Here is a 20,002-nt window from a genome sequence, read left to right as displayed (position 1 = left end):
CTTCTCACGCTCCCCGTGTCCCCCATTTCTCATTTATTACTTGTTCTCCCCCCCCACACTCACACACACTCGCCAGTGCTTGCCACCAACACCCTTCTTCCCCTTTACCCCACACGCTCTTTCGCCTCTTCGGTTCTGTTTCCTTCTCCTTGTCCGATAAATACTCCTCTCTATCTCTCTTCCGTGTGTGTGTGTGTGTGTGTATGTATGTATGTATGTATGTGTGTGTGTGATAGGTGCAAACAACTTTCGTAATACAACAGAATTGGGGCCCCAGAATCCATCATAGAGTAGCATTGGGAACCCCAAAATCATTAAGATATGTTGAAATCGTTGCAATGAGCCTTATAGGGTTGAGTGCCTGTCAGGGTTCACAGTAATTGTCAAAGATCAAGTGGAAGGAGGATCTTCGATAGTGAGAGTTGCCATGTCCGGGTATGAAAAGTCCTTTTTTTTGGGGGGGGGGAGTAGGGGCGAAGAGGGAGTTCTGTTTTTTTTTTTTTCCAATATTATTGTGACCTGTTTTCAGGAAGGTTAGGGACTAAGGTCTGGTTAAGCTAGATTTGGTTATAATTTTAAAGGGAAATTGAATTGAATTAATGATAATCTTGAAACGTAGCGATGGTGATAATGACTAATAATACAGATGGACCTAATGATGACATTAACAAGTGATATTATCGATGTCAGCTGTGACGTCATCGATCTCAGTCTCGGGCTCTCGAACTAAGACGTGTTCTCTTCCGCGAGGTCTTGGTCCTGGATCACAATCGCTACCTTCCCCCCGGAGTCAGCTCTAGCTCGAACTAATGCTCAGAGTAAGAGTAGTTGACTGGACTGTAGATGTCTGATGAAAGGGGTTGTGGGAATAAACGTACTGAGACGCTGGTCTGAATGTAACATCTGAAGGTTACCAAAAGAATGGGAAAGTTGTGGTTGTTTGTATGGTTGTGTGTGTGTGTGTGTGAGAGAGAATTTGCTCTCTCTCTCTCTCTCGCTCTCTCTTTCTCTCTTTCTCTTTCTCTCTCTCACACACTCACACTCTCACTCACTCACTCACTCTTCATGGTTGACTCCCTCGACATCATTAGGTCATTAATTATCATCGTATTGTCAGAATCGTGTGAAAGTGACGGGTGAGAGTGTTCGAGATGACGACGAAGGGAGGAAAGGGACTGAATGGGGGAGTAGGGGGGGTGTCTTGTGCGTGTGGCGTGTATTGTCTTATTCTGACGTCTATGGCATATGGTCCTAGCCAGACCTTGCCAACTCCCCCCCCCCACACTCTCTCTCTCTCTCTCTCTCTCTCTCTCTCTCTCTCTCTCTCTCTCTCTCTCTCTCTCTCTCTCTCTCTCTCTCTCTCTCTTCCTATGTTCTCCTTCTGCCCCCCCCCTCCAACCTCACACTCCACCAATGTTGACTAAGCTTCATGAGGTTAGTATTTTAGGGACTAAGTGACATCCGTACGGACCAGAGTCACGCAGCATTGTTTACGATTGGAGACTACCCCCACCCAGAAAAAAGTAGTAGTTTACAACTTCTGTCCAGTAGTGTCCCCCAAGGATAGAAGCGCTGGTTATTGCCGACGAGGACATTCGTTGTCTCACTTCTTCGTCACTCCCCCCAGCCTCTCCCTTCCACCATCGCACATACCCTCCACAACCAACCGATCCCTTCCTCCCACCCTCCCTCCCTCCCTCCCTCCGATCCCTCCTCACCACATTGCTTTTGGCCCTCTCCCGACTCTTGTTCGCCTTCTCTTTTCCATCCCTTTCCCACCCCTTTCCAATACCTTTCCCTTCCATTTCCCCACACTTTTCCCGCCTTTCCTCCCATCTCTCTCCCATTCCTCCCCCTCCCCTCTTCCTCCTCACAACGGATGGGTAATACTTCTGAGGATTTAAAAAAAAAAATGGGTGCAAAATCCGAATGGGTGTGTGGGGGGTGGGTCCAGCTCCCATCCAGTTATTGGAATTGCACGCCCGGATTTAGTCCGGTGTTTCGGGAGATTTCCAAAGCTCGGGAGTACCGGTGACTCCAATTACTCCGCTCGCGCGCGCCCGCGCGTTTGTGTGTGTCTGCAGGGAGAGAATGTAGTAAGCTATATGCGTTGTTTATCACAAAAATGTAAGCAAATGAAGCATGATACAGAAGTATTTAGATAGGCTTAAAGCAGGGAAACTGCAAGGTAAAGATCATTCGACCTTCGATGATGGAATTTGTTAGGTTGTAGTAGAGTTAAAGAGGATAGAGGACATCTCCAAATACCTGAAAATAGATGCAATTTGTGTCAAGTTTGATGAACTATTAGAATCGAAAGGAAATTATCCCTTTGCTACCGGTGGGATGCCACCACGGGGTAGAATGAAATCTTCTGGCGGCAGATGTGGCATATGGAAAAGTGCCGTCGGCTTTGGGCATTGAATGCCGGTGGTTGGGGGACAAGAAGACGACGGGGAGGGGGGTGGGGGTCCGAAACGGAAATAAGGAAGTCGGGGGAAAGAGAATTACTGAGAAACCTGGGAGAGATTGGGGTGGAAGAGGGTTTGGAGGTTACAAAGCTGTTAGTTGAAGAAATTTCAGGACGTAAATGAACGTCAGGGAATGATAACAGACTGATATCAACCGAAAAGGTAGAGAAACAACAGGGAACAGACACTGTTGGTAAAATCCAATAAATCAGGACTCGAACCCACAACCAGCGAATGCGAGGCCAGCTCGCTCCCGATTACGCGCACACAGTTGAATCGACAAAAAAAAAAAAAATGGTTGCAGCGAAACATTAATGCCAAAATAAAGGGGCTCGGATTATGTTGTAGAAGGAATCTAGTGGATATTAAAGGATTGGGTAGCGAAAACGGGATTTTTTTTTTTCATAAGAGGAATAGATAGGAAGGCAGGACAGTAAACAAAGGGACAAGAATATCACTGATGGAAAAGGAAATGAATGACTCGGTGACCGGAAATTGAAAACAAAGAATTGATGTTTTCGATCATCAGGATAACCGAACATATATTGCTGTCGGGTGCTAGGGGTAGTGCCTGGAGTTGGGAGATGGAAGTGTGTGTGTGTGTGTGTGTGTGTGAGTGAGAGAGAGAGAGAGAGAGAGAGAGAGAGAGAGAGAGAGAGAGAGAGAGAGGTCTCCACTCGTAGGATCTGTTCAACAACATTAGAACAGGTGGCGCAGCAGAAGGTGATGTTAATGGCCACCAGTCGGCGGTAGTGGAAGGAGGAGTGTTGGTACATGAAAGCTTCGGAGGTGCTCGTCTCATCTCCCAACAACATAGATAATTATACAGCCAAACTAAGCCACATATTGGGATGATTCAGTCCTTTTAGTGGTAAAGTGAAGAGGAGGGTGGACAGGGTATTGCGTGGTGCACGCTACTGTCATGTTTGTGTGTCAGCTGTATATGCATTCTTTCACACACACGCACACACACACGCACGCACACACGCGCACACACACACACACACACACACACACACACACACACACAAAGAGACAGGTTATATCCCTAATTTGGTAATTTTGTCTTGGGTGATTTATTGGAAGTTAATGAATCTGACAGTACTTCCTGTTGGTCTCCGGTCTGTCGCAACCGGTTAATACCGGTTGACTCCCGGTATGCCGGTCCGTTGGTGGGGGAGGGGGGGAGGCCCGGTAAGCTCCGATGGAGAGGGCCTTAGGAAAGGGAATGGTGTCGAGGATTTGTCCATGGTAGCTTGTGCAGGAGAGATGTGGGTGTTGTTGTAGGTTGTGTTGCTGAATTCGATTCCTCATGCTTGTGTTGTAGTGACTGACGATTGTCGAGGTGGTTGAAGCTGCAGAGGCGGTTATTGTAGTCGGTTGTGGCGTCGGAGGACGAGGGAGCGGACGCAAGCGCCATGTGGTGGTGTGGTCAGTCCCTCACTCCCTCGTTCTCCCCCCCCCCCAACACACACTCGCCCAAGCCGTTTGTGCCTCAGTGTGTGTGTGTGGGGGGGGGGGCGATTGGGGGTCTCCGTCAGCCGTTTCGTTTGACCATCGTTGTCACCCAGAGTGTGGGAGGGGGAGGAGTGGGGGGCGGGGGAGTGCTTGATTCCCAAGTGCGGGGAACTTGCAACAAGGGAATCGATATGTGTTTTGTGGCACTTCCCCCCACCCCCACTCCTTCTCTTCCTCCTCTTCCTCTACTTCCTCACCATCCTCTTCTTCCACCTTTTCTTCTACTTCCACCCCAACCTCTTCCTCCTTCTCTTCCTCTACTTCTTCCCCATCCTTTTCCTCTGCTTTCCATCCTCTTCTTCTTCTGCCTCCTCCCCATACTCATCCTCTTCTTCCGCATCTTCCTCTTCCCTTCCTCGTCCTCTACCTCACCTATCCTCCTTTTCCTAATCTGTTGATCCTATTCTTATTCGTTTTCTTCCTTCTCTTCCTTCTTCCTTCTTTCTCTCTTCCTCCTCCTCCTCCTCCTCCTCCTCCTCCTCCTCCTCCTCTTCCTCTTCCTCCTCCTCGCCGATCTGCCGAGGTCTGGCACGTTTTCTGTTTTAGTCTCGAGTGCTACTGTAAGCCGCTTGTCGCCTCTTTTATAATTTGTTTTGCATTTAATTCGTGGTATGCTTACCCAAGCAGGCATACGTAAACAACCCACGGAGTGTGCTCAGCCCACTGCAGAATCGCCTTTCAGTTCTTCAGGGAACGGTGCAATCTCTGTACCTCACGTGGAAACACGAGTGTGGAACTTAGACAAGCGTATACATGTATATGTAATATACACACGTAAACGACAACATTGCGATTGCACGCGCACATATGGTGTAATGCGCAAACGTATAGAAACGAGAGCGAGCTTTGTCTGTGTGTGTTTGATTCACCATTGTCTTGGATCACGTGTTGGACTCGTGAGCGACAGCTATTACACTCCCGGAAGAGTGCTCAGTGCTCGTATATGACCGATCTATGGGTAATACTGCGACCTTACACGCGCACACACACCCAACTCCCCGCCCACGAGAGTTGGAGTAACGAGTCCCAGCGCAGCGATACTGAAATTATTTCAAACCTGGACCGCCGTAGTGGCGGCCGTGAACGCTACCACTGCGCCATAGAGTCGTGTGTGTGTGCGTGCGTGCGTATGCTTGCGTGGCTTCATTTGTTTCCAGTAGAGGGCAAACCATCGGTATTTCTCCCCCAGTCTGTGAAGGGTAGCCCAATCTCCCACACTTAACATTAATTCCAGTATACCCTTTTCTCCTGATTACCCTCCTCCCCCCTCCCCCTTGGTGCCCCCCCCCCTACTTGGTCTTCTACCCCATCTCCCACCTTTATCATACTCAGGGACCGTCAGCTTCCACCCCCACCCCCCGCACCCCACTAACAAAACTTGAATGACGTCTCCCTGCTCTCCCCTTTTCCTTCCTCCCTTCCTCGCACATCTTTCTTTCCTTCCCCTTCTCTCACTTTTCACCTTCATATGTCATCTACCCGCTCCCATTCCCCCCCTACCCCTCCATATCCACCATATCCCCTTCCTCGTTTCCCCCTCCCTTCTTCCATCCTCCCTTCTTCCATCCTCCTCCTCCGTTCCCATTCCTCCCCCTCTCCCTTCATTACCCATCCCCCCATTTCCTCCTCTCGCTCTCTCTCCCCTCCCCTACCCCTTTCTCCCCCCACTTTGCAGCATCCCACTTCAGTGGCATCTTAACTGTTTTACACTGTACTCCACTGCCCCCCCCCCTCAAATTACTACTAGAAATTTTGGACTTGACAATACTGCTTCCCTATTCTAGCTTCTTTCTAGTCTCCAGCTCCCCACCCACTCACTCTCACTTCTCTTCCTTCTCTTCCTCCTCTTCCTCCTCTTCGGGCCTTTCCCCTCTTCATTTCAGCCGTTTCCTCCCCGTTTATTTGTCTTCCACCTCCCCCACTCCCGCCCGCCCTGATCTTCAAATTCCCTCTCTGTGATCCTCGGTACTTCTCCCCCCTTTTTAAGTTTCCTCTATTTAGACTTCTCCCTCCCCCCTCCTCCTCGTTTAGTGCGCTCCCCCTCCCACCCAGTTTCTAGTCACTCCTTTCCTAGCCATTCCAGCCTTTCCTTTCCTCCCTATTCCAGCCACTCCTTTCCTCCCCCATTCCAGCCACTCCTTTCCTCCCCCATTCCAGCCACTCCTTTCTTCCCTCATTCCAGCCACTCCTTTCCTCCCCCATTCCAGCCACTCCTTTCCTCCCCCATTCCAGCCACTCCTTTCCTCCCCCATTTCAGCCACTCCTTTCCTCCCCCATTTCAGCCACTCCTTTCCTCCCCCATTTCAGCCACTCCTTTCCTCCCCCATTCCAGCCACTCCTTTCCTCCCCCATTCCAGCCACTCCTTTCCTCCCCCATTCCAGCCACTCCTTTCCTCCCCCATTCCAGCCACTCCTTTCCTCCCCCATTCCAGCCACTCCTTTCCTCCCCCATTCCAGCCACTCCTTTCCTCCCCCATTCCAGCCACTCCTTTCCTCCCCCATTCCAGCCACTCCTTTCCTCCCCCATTCCAGCCACTCCTTTCCTCCCCCATTTCAGCCACTCCTTTCCTCCCCCATTTCAGCCACTCCTTTCCTCCCCCATTTCAGCCACTCCTTTCCTCCCCCATTTCAGCCAGTCCTTTCCTCCCCCATTCCAGCCACTCCTTTCCTCCCCCATTTCAGCCACTCCTTTCCTCCCCCATTTCAGCCACTCCTTTCCTCCCCCATTTCAGCCACTCCTTTCCTCCCCCATTCTAGCCACTCCTTTCCTCCCCCATTCCAGCCACTCCTTTCCTCCCCCATTCCAGCCACTCCTTTCCTCCCCCATTCCAGCCACTCCTTTCCTCCCCTATTCCAGCCACATCTTTCCTCCCCCATTTCCAGTCACTCTTTTCCTCCCCATTCCAGCCACTCCTTCCCTCCCCATTACAGTCTTTCCTTTCCCATTCCAGCCATACTTTTCCTACCCCAATTCCAGCCACATATTTCCCACCCCCTTTCCAGACACTACTTTCCTACTAGCTTTCCAGCCTTTCCTTTCCTCCCCCATTCCAGCCATTTTCTAAAGTCTCGTTTCTACCCCCAACTCTCCCTCTACTCTACCCACATCATCCCCCATCCCGCATCCCCCATCCCCCGACTCCTACACAAGGGTTTCCTCGTCCATAAACCACCGACTCTCTACTCCCCCTCTGACCTCCCCCTAGCCCCCCTCTCCTGTCTCTTCCCCACTCCCTTCATAACGGTCCGATGTTGTTCCTACCACCACCACAGTTCCCAGTTGTCTGTGTCACATGTTTATGACCGCTCCCCCATCTCCCCCCTCTCTCTCTCTCACTCTCTCTCTCCCTCCCTCCCTCCCTCCCTCCCTCCCTCCACGCTTTTCCTTTCCCAGTTTGTCATTTCCCCGTTTTCCTTCTGTTCCATTTTTTAAGTTACTTTCCCCTCCATGTTTTTCTTTTCTCATTTCGTCTTTCATTTTTGTTATACATTTTTGCCCCTTTGTCTAATTCTACATTCAGTCATACTATTTCCTTCTTTTCCCTCGGTATTGCAACCTTCCTTCCTCCCCTCCTCCCCCTTTCCTCCCCAGATTCTTCCTTCCTCTGTTCCATTTCCTCCTCGGTTCTCCCCATCCCTTCCCTTCCCTAACCTCCCACCAATCCCTCGTCTTTCCCTGCCCCCACTTTTTAAACGTTATTTGTTTATTTTTTACCATTATTCAGATTTCCCTTTGCCTTCTCATCATTGAGCCCTCTCCCTGCTGGCCCCCTCCCTCCACCCCTCTTCTGTTCTCTCCTTTTCACTTGTTGCAACTTCTCCCCCTCGCATCTCCTCCTTTCCCTCCTCTTTCCCCTCCTCCTCCTCCTCCTCCTCCTCCAGCCACTGCTACTACAAATGCTACGACAATTCCCTTCCCTTCCCCTTTTCCCTCCCTCTCTCTCTCTCTCCCTCTGATTACTCCAACTGCTTAGACATTTTCCCTTTTTTTTCTTTCACCCTTGCCTTCTCCACTCTTTCCACTCTTTTCTTTTCTCCCCCTCCCGCCGCCGCCGCCCCAAGACTCACTGCAGTCCTCTCCCATCTCTTCGTTCGTTCACCCTCCTGTTCGTTCAATTTTTATTTTCCGCGCTTTGTTCTGGTCCTCTCTCTCTCTCTCTCTCTCTCTCTCTCTCTCTCTCTCTCTCTCTCTCTCTCTCTCTCTCTCTCTCTCTCTCTCTCTCTCTCTCTCTCCTCATTTTAGTGTGTGTATATATGTGTGTGTGCGCGCGCGCGCGCCATTAGCATCTCCCTCCCGGTTTCACACAACTTAGTTTTAAGGATTTGAGTAAGTTTGCATTCACGTTGATTTCGTGCTGGTATGATCTTCCATATTTTTTTTTTTCGAGCGCCCCAACCGCATCTCGCTGTTGCCACAGTGGTGTCTGTACTCTTTCATTACAGCTCGTGGTTTCCGCTTTCTCCCAAAACGATTTCACAGCCACAGTCCACCAGTGCCATCCACCACCACTTCCACCACCTCCATTACAACCTTAGTCAGCCCCCCTCCCCCTTCCCCCCAGCCCACCTGGTTCACCACATTTCCTGGCCTTCCCTCCCAACCACCTCCACCCACAGGCCCGTCACCACCACCACCACCTCCGTCATCGTTGTCGTCGTCGTCGTCGTCTCCACCATCACAAACCGCGCGGGCAGACCCCAGTTTCCTATCTCACTTTCGGTCGGCAGTCAGCACGGACGCCAGTCTGCCTGCCTGCCTGCCTGCCTGCCTGCCTGCCTGCCTGCCTGCCTGCCTGCCTCTCTCTCTCTCTTTCTGCCTCTCTTAACCACAGCGCCCAGGTTTGTTGTTCACATTGTGTGGAGTTGTGCTGCTCGCCCAAGTCTGTGGTCGTCACTAAGTTGGAAGACGCAGGCAGGAAGTGTCGACACCAAACTTCAGTGGAAAATAGTTTACACGCAAGCAAATATATACACGTACATGTGTGTATTATGTCTATATATAATATATATATATATATAATATATATATATATATATAATGTGTGTGTGTGTGTTTATATTTTTATTAACGGTCTGTTACGCCGAATTCGTGACGCAATGTCGTTCCAATTTGTGTTATCCCGCCATCGATGTGCTCCTCATGTTTTGTTTACGATTGCGTCATGTCAACACTGTTTATAGTTTTCGGGTCTTTGCTCGAGTCCTCGTAGAAGTTCGTGAGTTCGTTTTCATATTCCGCTCTCTTTAAGTTCCCACTACGAGGGTTGCGAAGTAGACGAGGGAAACTTGTACACAAACGTGCGCATTCTCACCCTTACTTGACTCGCATATTTGGACCTACTTCCTGCTGTCAGGGAACTGTTCCCCTCCCCCCACCACCCCTCCCCCTTTCACCACAATTCAACGTCTGCAGCTGCCAATCCGCTGACAGAAGTAGCGTGTGCGCCTCCTTTCACTTCTCATGGAAGGGAGTCGAAGTCTCGTCTGGAAGACCTGGGTGTCGACGAAGAAGAAACTCATCACCCTTGGAGTACCTGCACGCTGAGGATCGCCACTTCCTGCTGGTGGTGGTTGAACAGCGCAGCGGCAAAGGCAGAAAACACTGGCAATGACTTCCAGGCGGCAGTAATGATACTCTAATCGCCTTCCCCAACCACCCAAACTTCCCTCCCTCACTCCACTCGCTTGCGCCTTCACACACACATACACACGCACACAACTACAGACATAACCAGGCGTGCATGCTCACAGATATACATACATAATACACGCACCTGGTCGTGCGTTGATACAACACGCAAGTGTGTGAATATACACGTGTGCGCGCATACTCACGCACGAGTGCAGCGTTTACGAGGATGACGTGAATGAATACGTGTATATACCGTATTGTATCCAAAGTAAAGTTTAGCAATTGTGTAACCGTTTGATAGTCGTGTGCATCTTAACTTTTTCATGTATATTTCGTATACAGTTGTAGTGTGTGAAGTTATTGTAGTGTATAATATTTTACCTGTATTTGGGAGCAGTCATGGGTAAAATTCCAGAAACACGCAAGTACAAAGATTTAATACCAAATTGATGTTGTTCAATAGCTCCTAACCTAACCCAAACTAACCTAAGCATTCCACAGAAAAAAAAATGGATTTTCAAATGGAAAAGAGAAGAAAGTTAGAAATACATTGGCGTGTTACTGGAACAGAACCCAGTCCTATAGAGGATGCCCAAGCCTTAGCTGATAGTTTTATTCTGACATGTGGCTAATTGTTTTTGTCTTTTCTGTTTACAGGTGACGGCGGCATAATGAACGAAGAGGAGTTTTTGTTAAAATGGAACAATCATCAAACAAATTTTGTAGATGTTTTCCGGGAACTTTTGGGGCAGTCCTCCTTTATCGATGTGTCCTTAGTGTGTGGCGGTGAAGTGTTCCCTGCCCATAAGGTGATCCTGGCAGCGTGTAGCCCTTTGTTGCATAATCTTTTTAAGGAGAACCCCTGCCAGCACCCTGTGGTCATTCTGAATGATGTTCCTGCCCGGGACATGAAGGCAATGATGAAGTTTATATACCAAGGCGAAGTGAGTGTATCACAGACTGAATTGGCCAGTTTCCTCAAAACTGCTGATAATCTACAAATCAAGGGTCTAGCAGAAGATAGAGAAAAAGATAGAGAAAGAGAAGAAAGGAAAAGAAAGGAGAAAGATTCAGATGCTAAATCAGAGGGTCGGGTGAACAAAAGACAAAGGACATCTGATCACAACAGTAACCGGGAACTGGCGTCAGCACAGTCCAATAAAGCTCACAAAGAGTCCTACTCTAGTCACAACAAAAACAAGTCATCCTCTCGTAATACCTCTGAGGACCGTCTCTGTAACAGCATAGCACAGTATGGTATACAGCCCTCCGTGGGGATAAGAACCATTCCACCGCCTCATCCCACACATCCTCCTACGGGTAACGAAAATGATTCCTCTTCGGCTAATTCCCAAAGTGTACCTCCAACTTCTCAGGCTCATTCCATTCCTCCCAAAGAAGAGACTTTGGTAAGAATATGAGATGATTTATTGTTTTTATTTGAAGTCTTGGTGGTCTGTTTTGTTGCTCATATATTCTTTATCTTTTTGTAGGATCACGTTATCCTTAGTCAATTCCTATTTTTGTTTTTCCTAGTTACATAGGTATGTGTTGTATTTTGATTTGTTCATTTGTGTATTTTATGTAATATACTTTGGTTATTTGGCACCTAGTTTATTTATTTTGTTGTCATCTAGATTGTTGGTTGAGGACAGCTATAGGAAGCTACTTTCAGCCATGAAACAAATGTTAGTTGTGATATATAAAGAATGAATGCATTTAATACGACTATTATTTTAAAATTGGCCCAAGCATTTTCGTGTGCATGTTAAGTGACTGTGGCATCCCTCATCAGATGATCAAAACGGAGCCATTCCTTGACTACCATGGAGAGATGGTATGGCAGGAAGGCTCAGAGGAACTAGATGGCAACACACAGGGACCTGAAACCATCAACGCCTCGGAAGGTTTGCCGCTGACAGATGGTCATGCAGATAGCCAGGTGCCTGCAGGTATGCAGGAGGGGCAGGAAGGAATGCCAGCACCAGAAATGGGTAAGGACTTGACAGTAGGGTACAGATGGACACTGGAATTCCTGGTACACTGGGCTAGATATATTGATAAATTTTTAGTGGTATACATACACCTCTTCACTTTGTGAGAGGGTGGCAGTTACAGCACATACATGTGCACAAGTACATATACAACCACCTCTCCCATCTCAGCATCTTGGTTATGAAGGACCTTACCTTCTGCAACACTGCTTGGGTCAGATGCAGTGCAGCAAGTCTGCTCCACAGCAGGGCCCAACATCATAAGTTGGATTACCACCACTGATTCAGGGATACAGTATTATATTTTCATTTTATATTATGGGAGGTTAGAAACTAAAGTGATAGTTTCTGATTGCAAATAATTGAAAAGTAAATGAAAGGTATGCCTTGTTGCAAGGTGTTTCCTTAAATTTGTAGAAATTGCATACATTGTAGAACTAATTGTAAGAAAAATTCTACAGTGCTAAACCAGCTATTCCTGTGTCCAGCTGTACAGAATTTTTGGGAATAGTTGCATGCATGGCATGTACGGAGATTACATGTCTTTGAAGTTAAACATGATGGGTTGATTGATTGCAAATGGGAGGTCGGGTACATATTAGAACTTGGGCATAAATTACTGGGTTTCTTACAGGAGAAGGTGGCAAGTATGCTGAAGACATGCGAGGAGATGCAAATGCCAACAACAATGACGACCCAAGTCACACGGCTCCTGCCACGGTGAGTTGCAGCTCTATATACTATTATATATATTTTTATATATACTAGAGATGGCTTGCTTTAAATGTAATTTTTTTCCCCAATGGTCTCAATAGCATAAGTTACAGTGAGACATCTTTTTTTTTAGATCCCATTATTTTTCTCCTTGCATGATGTCACGAGATATAGATTATTGAGAATCCTTGCAATCCTACCTCAAAATAGATCTTGTTCAACCTAATTTTATTTTGTTAATTGTTTATTTTTAAATGAACAACATTGAGGCAGGGCATGTATGTCTGCTTCCTTTGTGTTTTCTAGCTCATTTTTTGTTTTAGAGTAGCTTTTGAGTTGTTTGATGTTTGACTAACTAAGACGTTGCAAGTTTGAAGTTTGAGTACTCTCAGTTCTTTAAATTTTGGCCCAGCTGAGGGTTTTGCTCGGTTTTCAAAACTTGACACGTCATTGTTTTGGTGGTTGAGTAACACGGGTTGGTGTATGTATGTAGTCATTACCATAGGTGGGGAAAGAGGAGGCGTGTACCACAACATGTTCACAGTTCACTAGTCAAAGCTAATTTAAAATATGCCTTTGGTGATGAAGAATGCAGACAGACTGCCATGCATCTATATTTATGATGTGCCCTCAGACGCAGCACTGACCGCTTGGTCGACTCAGCAGGTTGTGGTGACGCTTCCCCTTTTCTCCACAGGGTGATTGGGGCCCAGGCTTGCCAATTGAAGCGGCCATGATGGTTCCCCCCCTGCCCCCTGGTGTCCCTCCTCCTCCTCCTCTTCCACCCCTGTCCAGTCCGGGTGGCCTTGGCCTTGGCTTGCTGGGGCCGCTACCCCCATCAGGATCACTCAATAACAACGTACACAAGTGTCAGCAGTGTTCCTTCGTCTCCACCAACCCGTACACATTTGCCCGACACCTGCGCATCCACTCGGGCACAAAGGAGTTTAAATGCCGCGTTTGTCACTTTGCTTCATCACGCAAGGATTCCCTCATTCGCCATTTTCGTATGAAGCACCTCATGGGGGAAATGTCAGTCTTCAATGAGTTAGATTCAAAAGATATTGAGGAATTGGCCCTAGCAAGAGAGATGGCAGATATGTCGAGGGTGTTGGCTGGACTATCAGGCCAGTAGAGGAAGCCACATTAATCTGCACAAAAGATGGGTGAATTCTGGTCCATCACAGAATGCTCCATGGCAAATGAAAATCTTGATAATAATCAAAGAAGCTTAATAGTTCCTGTTAGGTTATAGGTTGCTTTTTTTTCGTTGGGCACTTTGTCATGGCTAAGGTCTTCCAGGGGAGTCTTCAATTTTGTACCTCAAGGATGTGGATCAAACATTCAAAGATGTTCCCCAGTCATGCTATTCCTCCATGCTCCAGTCTTTAATCATCAGTATTAGGTCAACTCTTATAGTCACTATAGGACAGTTTTCTGTTAAGAATTTTAAAGATAGCAGTATTATTGTAGAATAAGTATAGTGAATATTCAGTTTAGTTGAGTATTTGCCCTTTTCAGTTTGCTAGTGTTTGGCTGTATCTGTGCATTCCATGTCTTGTAATTTTGGAGAATCAAGTGGGGAAAGGAGAAGAAAAGCCATGAAGCTCATTTGTTACATAGATTCCTGTTACCAGTATTGATTTGTGGGAAAATAGATAATTGTGTATTGAGTTTTGAAAGTTTGGTGTTGGTGTAAGTCTGTGTTGGTTGAATGTTCATGCTGTGCCTCCAATGGTTGCAGTGCCTAAGTACCATAAGTGCCTCCTGAGGTTAGCCTCTGGTCATAAAGATAAGTTAGAGCATTCCAGTTAGTGGACATGAAGAATCAGCAGTCATATTAGTGGACATGAAGAACCAGCAGTCATATTTAGAATGTTAGTAGAGAAACAAGATCATAGTTATGTATTTACAGTCCATCTAGTAGGTGATACTTGAGTTCCAGGTAGCTAATGATAGATGTGATGTTACTTTTTTTCCACTATTGTTAAAAAGTTGGACATAAACCATTGAATTAATTGTAACTGATTGTATTTGTTGACTATATAGACTGAATGGAAGATTATGTATATGCACATGTAACCCACAAGTGGCGATATGTCTTCCAATCGTGTAACCAAAGCACATGCACAGGATTTTCTTAGGATTAAGTAATGGGAGCTGCAGTTGTGACAAACACAACATCACATGAAAGCTTTATAAGAAATAGATTTGGTTTGGTTAAGTTTTGTAGTCCCAATGAAGAATTAGGTTTATTTTTTGTTTAGTGGCGAGACCAGGATCTTAGTCTTGTATACCAGTGTTTGATCTGTTTGTGGTGGTATACTTTAGTACCCAGTCACACTTTCTACCATTTCAGTCATTGAAAGACCTCCTCAGCTGGTTTTTACATTGCACTCACTTGTTCTTAGTGGTCTCAACTCTTCTCCCTTGCCAGTCTCATTCACCTGTCTTCTTCTTCCTCCTCCTTCCATTCTCCCCCCCTTTCCCTTCTCCCCCCTTTCCCTTCTCCCCCTTTCCCTTCTTCCCCCTTTCCCTTCTCCCCCCCTTTCCCTTCTCCCCCCTTTCCCTTCTCCCCCCCTTTCCCTTCTCCCCCCTTTCCCTTCTCCCCCTTTCCCTTCTCCCCCCTTTCCCTTCTCCCCCCTTTCCCTTCTCCCCCCTTTCCCTTCTCCCCCCTTTCCCTTCTCCCCCTTTCCCTTCTACCCCCCTTTCCCTTCTCCCCCCTTTCACTTCTCCCCCCTTTCCCTTCTCCCCCCTTTCCCTTCTACCCCTTTCCCTTCTACCCCCCTTTCCCTTCTACCCCTTTCCCTTCTACCCCCCTTTCCCTTCTCCCCCCTTTCCCTTCTACCCCCCTTTCCCTTCTACCCCCCTTTCCCTTCTCCCCCCTTTCCCTTCTCCCCCCTTTCCCTTCTACCCCCTTTCCCTTCTCCCTCCCATTCCCTTCTCCCTCCCATTCCCTTCTCCCTCCCATTCCCTTCTCCCTCCCATTCCCTTCTTCCACCTTTCCCTTCTTCCACCTTTCCCTTCTTCCACCTTTCCCTTCTTCCACCTTTCCCTTCTTCCACCTTTCCCTTCTTCCACCTTTCCCTTCTTCCACCTTTCCCTTCTTCCACCTTTCCCTTCTTCCTATTTCCCTTCTTCCCCCTTTCCCTTCTCCCCCCTTTCCCTTCTCCCTCTTTCCCTTCTCCCTCTTTCCCTTCTCCCTCTTTCCTTTCTCCCCTCTTTCCCTTCCCTCCCCCTTTTCCCTTTCCCCTTTCCCTTCTTCCCCCTTTCCCTTCTCCCCCCTCTCCCCTCTGTCTCTTTTTCTTTCTTCCTCTCTTTCCCATATGTACCAGTTTTATTTCTTCTCCCATTTTCTTTGGTTTAATCTCATATTCATACTTTAATTTTCCTTTTTATGTTATGTAAGGTTTGTTCTTGTTTTAGCAATATTACCAAAGCTGTGGTTATCCCACCTATTTTTCCCACACATTGCTCACAATAGTTCCTGTATGGCCTTGTCTGCCTTTTGCTGTAATACAGTCTCTCCTACCATGCCTTGGCTCCCAGTTTTGTGTGCCTTAACTGTTCGTTGTAACTTCCTTCATGAAGTTTAATCACTTGATCATGTTGACACCCCCTCCTTATCGATGGAATGATGTCATATTCCCTAACTCCCCTCCATGAAATATTATCATTTACCCTAGTCCTCACCCCTTACCTTCATGAAGAAATGTCAGTCAACAATTATCTTCTATCTGTGAAGTTTTATTGTTTGTGCTACTACAAACAAGAGGCTGTTCTATTGAGGGGATCGTTGATCCCCCAGATGACTATGCATTACCTGATCAACCAAATAATTCCTTAATATGTGCATAATTATTATACTGTTGGATATTTTTCTTACTGTTACTCTTCAGTGGAAGCAACTTTTTAATGGTTATCGTACCACTGCTCAACAATGAACTGTAGTTCCAAAACTACTGAGCAAATATGTACTTTGTAGAAATAAGCAATAAAGTCTCACTTGAAATGATGTGTGTTTTAACTGCTGCAGATGTGTGTTTGTGTATGTGTGTTGCATTTTAATGTCTTTGGATACAAGGGGTGCCTAATATAGTGCCAAAATAAATAGCCATAACCCAATTCATAAAAATCCAAATTCATTGTAATTCAGTTTAAAACATGAATGGTAAATCTTGTTCAAGGGAATGAATGGGAATTAAATTGATGTGAATGGAAAAGTTAAATGGCTATAGAAGATGGTTATATTAGATTGAGGGCATGTGTGACAAGGGTTGAATTTTTATGATTTAACAAGCAGCGAATCCTGTCGGCTTGTGGAGCATTATGTAAAATAGAAGAAAAAAAAATTCTGAGTTTTGAATGAAAGTATTATGAGTGGCACAGGTATTAATGAATAGTAACAATGATGAACAGTCATTGAAGAGATATTAAGGAAAGAAAATGGGATGACCTCATAGGAAAGTGCTTGTATATAAGAGCACATGTAGTGTAGTATGTCCTGGTAAAGACTAACCAAGTAATAGAGGGTAGGTGTTTAGTATTGAGTGATGAACTTGGGTGGCAAATAGATATAAAGACTGATTAAGTTCTTGAATATTTCCATCACTGAATGATTGAAAGGTAAATTCTAACGAAAGATTTTGGGAATTTGAGTAAATGAAACTTAGGTTCTCAAGATGTTAATTACACCAATTGGCTGTACCTAGTTTTCAGGCTGAAGTACCAGGCCTAGTTTGGACAAATCGCCTAGTAACAGGGCTGCACCCAAAGTGAGAAGGAAGATGGAGGCTCCTCTTAGGTCCAAAGGAGCAGTGGCACCATGTGCTTCTGGAAAGAAAGATATAGACTATAGAGAATGGTGTAAGGATAAAGCAGATAGAACAAGGTGTAGTTTGATACTTTTACTGCTGTACCTGAAAGTTGGTTATAACACCATGCCAGCAGGAGATCTTGTAGCTCATAATGAGGTTAAATTCAAAGGAAACAAACTCCAAAATAAACCAGTGGAACAAACTAACCATTTGATATTACTTTACAACATTTGTTTTGGTTGCTTACATGTGAAGTTAATCATCCAAGGGAGACCTGCATGGCAAAAGGGTTAATATAGTTGGAAGTCTTCAAGATAATGTTTTAGGGGAATGGGGCAAGGCTGGGTGGATAGGGAGAGAAGGCTTAGGTATTGAAGAGAATAGAACTAGTGATGGCAAGAGTGAGAATCCCTATACTGATAAATGAAAGTGTATTGAGTTATCCAATACAAGGTCAAAAGGTTTTAGATTTGTGGTCTTTGACCTAGACTGAAATCTATGAAGGAAGTCATTTGTGGAGGTTTATATACCAAGGGCTTTTCTCCCTGATGGGAGGAAGTCAAGTCAAAAGGTACATATCCACTCCCACCCATTCCACTCCCATCTACCACTCTTTCCTCCCTCTCATCTTTAGCTCCTCATAGATGAGGGGTCATACCTGGAGCCTACCTACTACCCAGGATCAGAAGCAAAGTAGCAAGACACAGTACATTTATATAATAAATAATAATTTGTGGAGGTTATGGGGATAAATTCATATTAGAAGTCTAAAGCTATATATATCTGAGAGGTGGCACAGAGCACAGACCTACATCATAAACAAAACTTCAGCCACCCTCTCCCAACACACTGCTTAAATCGAAAGCAAAGCAACAAGGCCTTTTACAAACCAGGGCCCAACAACCAGAGCTGGTTTACCCCCACTGCTTCACCAATGAGAAATGGTCAAGCTTTTTACATGGAGGGAATTGTAGACAATCCCAAAACAAATGACTATCTGGGATCAAAAGAATGTGCAATGGAGGGGGTCTCCCAAGGAGGAGTACTCTCACCTGCACTGTTTGGCTTCATCACTAGTGGTCTCCACACACCAAAGGGCTCACTTATGTTGAAGATGTAACATTAATATTCCAGTACAGCACTTGCAGAACAGCTGGTAAGAACACCCAAATGTGCATAGACAAACGAGATCTGTGGCAAAGACAGAGTGGAGGCTTATCCATAGAAATCATCAGTGACATTAGTCACCCTAGAAAACCATGAATAAAAGGGGGGGGGGGGATTCCAATAAAACTGGATGGCCCAATCCACCCCAGGACAAGAGCCTTTAAATCCTGAGCTTCTCTTTGATTTGGTTTTTAATGCACACATCAAGGGTTTTAACAAAAGCAAACTATAGATTAGTTTGACAGGTGTGGGAAGGCAGTCTACGAACTATTAGAAGGAAACCAAGTAAGGCACCCTTAATTTAAAATTATGGAAGTTCGCTGGCGTTGTTACTTGCAGCGAAGGTTGAAGGGATGGCAGTTCAAACCCTGGCATTGGTGAAGTTCTATGCTACAAAGTCCTCTGTGAGGGGCACTGTCCTAGCCTTCCAATAGGGGGAGTTTGTGATGTTAAACCACATCATCATCATTAGTCTTCTGGAAGGTATTGTGTATCTACTTGCCAAACCTGGAATGTATGTTGGATTTAACAGGTTAAGGACAATCACATTTAACAATTCCCCCTTGCCATGGTTCCTTACAATCTAGAAAACAAAGGAGTCTTTCAAACAAACAAAGAACAGTAAGATAACAGGATACCATAGAGCCACAAGCCATATCCAAACAAAATAATATCTCTTCCATGAGACTTATGGGCCAAGCAAGTGACTGTTGTCTGTTATTTGGGATGTGTGGGTTGCAAGAGTTTTGGGGTATGAAATTGGCCAATCAACTATGGTGGACCTAAACTCCCCCCTCCTCGTACATACAAGTTGATTGTGAAGCAAATGAAAAGAACAGTCTATCAGATATCATTCCTTCATCCACTTGTAACTCTTTGTTCAGTTGAAACTTTTTGCACTTTTCCATACTTGATACATATTCCACATATGTAAAAAAAATAACCTTCTCTCAATTCACTTCACCCATTCATCCCCTATTCTTGGGCTTCCTTTCAAGCTCACTCTATCCACTTCAGCTTTCCACACACTTTGCGAGTCTTTCTTTAATCATTCTTTCCATTTGTCCAAATCACCTCAGCACTCTGGTTAATCCCATCAGACAGTCCTCAGTCCTTGGTTTCACCTTCACATTTCTCTTGACCCACTTGATAAATTCATGTAACATCATCATATTTCTCAAAAGTGTTTTTGACTTAGGTGTCATAGGCATGTAGAGGACTGAATATGAGGTATCGTGGCTTTGGGGCACCATAAAATGAAATGCAGGTGGGCCAGATTCAGCAGTGAAAGTACAGTCTTGCTGCTTTACCTTTGACTTTAGCAGGGAACAGGGTAGACCTTTCATCCATGAGGTGCTAAGATGGGGGGGAACAAATGGGTTTTGGGGTGATTGTTTGCTTCAACTCTACCACCCCATTATAAGGGGGAATAGGCATTTTGATGTAAAAGTATAGATGCTTACCAGGTTTAGTCAACAGGAAAGGTGATCATTTTTATTTCATGTGAATTGGTAATTTAGGTTTTGTAATTGGTGATAACTGACATGCAGCACATTGTGATGACATTGACTTGGGAAATTTGTGAAATGGTCTTGTCTTGTTTATGGAACTGGTCATGATAATGATATGCTTTGAGTTTTTATTCTGACAAGGATAAGAACTGGTGTTATGTTTTTGGAAATGTGGTGC

General features: G+C 45.8%; 1 protein-coding gene across 11 annotated transcripts in view; it reads left to right on the top strand.

The window, feature by feature from the left end:
- Window positions 1-20,002, top strand: part of LOC143035073 (uncharacterized) — a 132,550-nt gene that overhangs the window by 54,954 nt on the left and 57,594 nt on the right. For 7 of the 11 annotated variants that reach the window (XM_076202292.1, XM_076201783.1, XM_076201701.1 and 4 more), the window contains exons 2-4: window positions 10,279-11,030; window positions 11,417-11,615; window positions 12,250-12,335. In XM_076202292.1, the coding sequence (XP_076058407.1) occupies window positions 10,279-11,030; window positions 11,417-11,615; window positions 12,250-12,335 (1,037 nt within the window). Of the gene's footprint in view, window positions 1-8,690; window positions 8,829-8,946; window positions 8,970-9,490; window positions 9,890-10,278; window positions 11,031-11,416; window positions 11,616-12,249; window positions 12,336-13,026; window positions 14,916-20,002 lie in introns of those variants that run through there. The other 4 variants (XM_076202356.1, XM_076201868.1, XM_076202118.1 and 1 more) reach the window with 4 other exon arrangements.

This window comes from Oratosquilla oratoria, chromosome 1, assembly GCF_046742065.1.
Source record: "Oratosquilla oratoria isolate Oo_2021 chromosome 1, ASM4674206v1, whole genome shotgun sequence".
NCBI classification, from domain to species: Eukaryota; Metazoa; Arthropoda; class Malacostraca; order Stomatopoda; family Squillidae; genus Oratosquilla; species Oratosquilla oratoria.
Note: the sequence above shows the minus strand (reverse complement) of the source record. Positions and strands in the feature narration are given on the sequence as shown.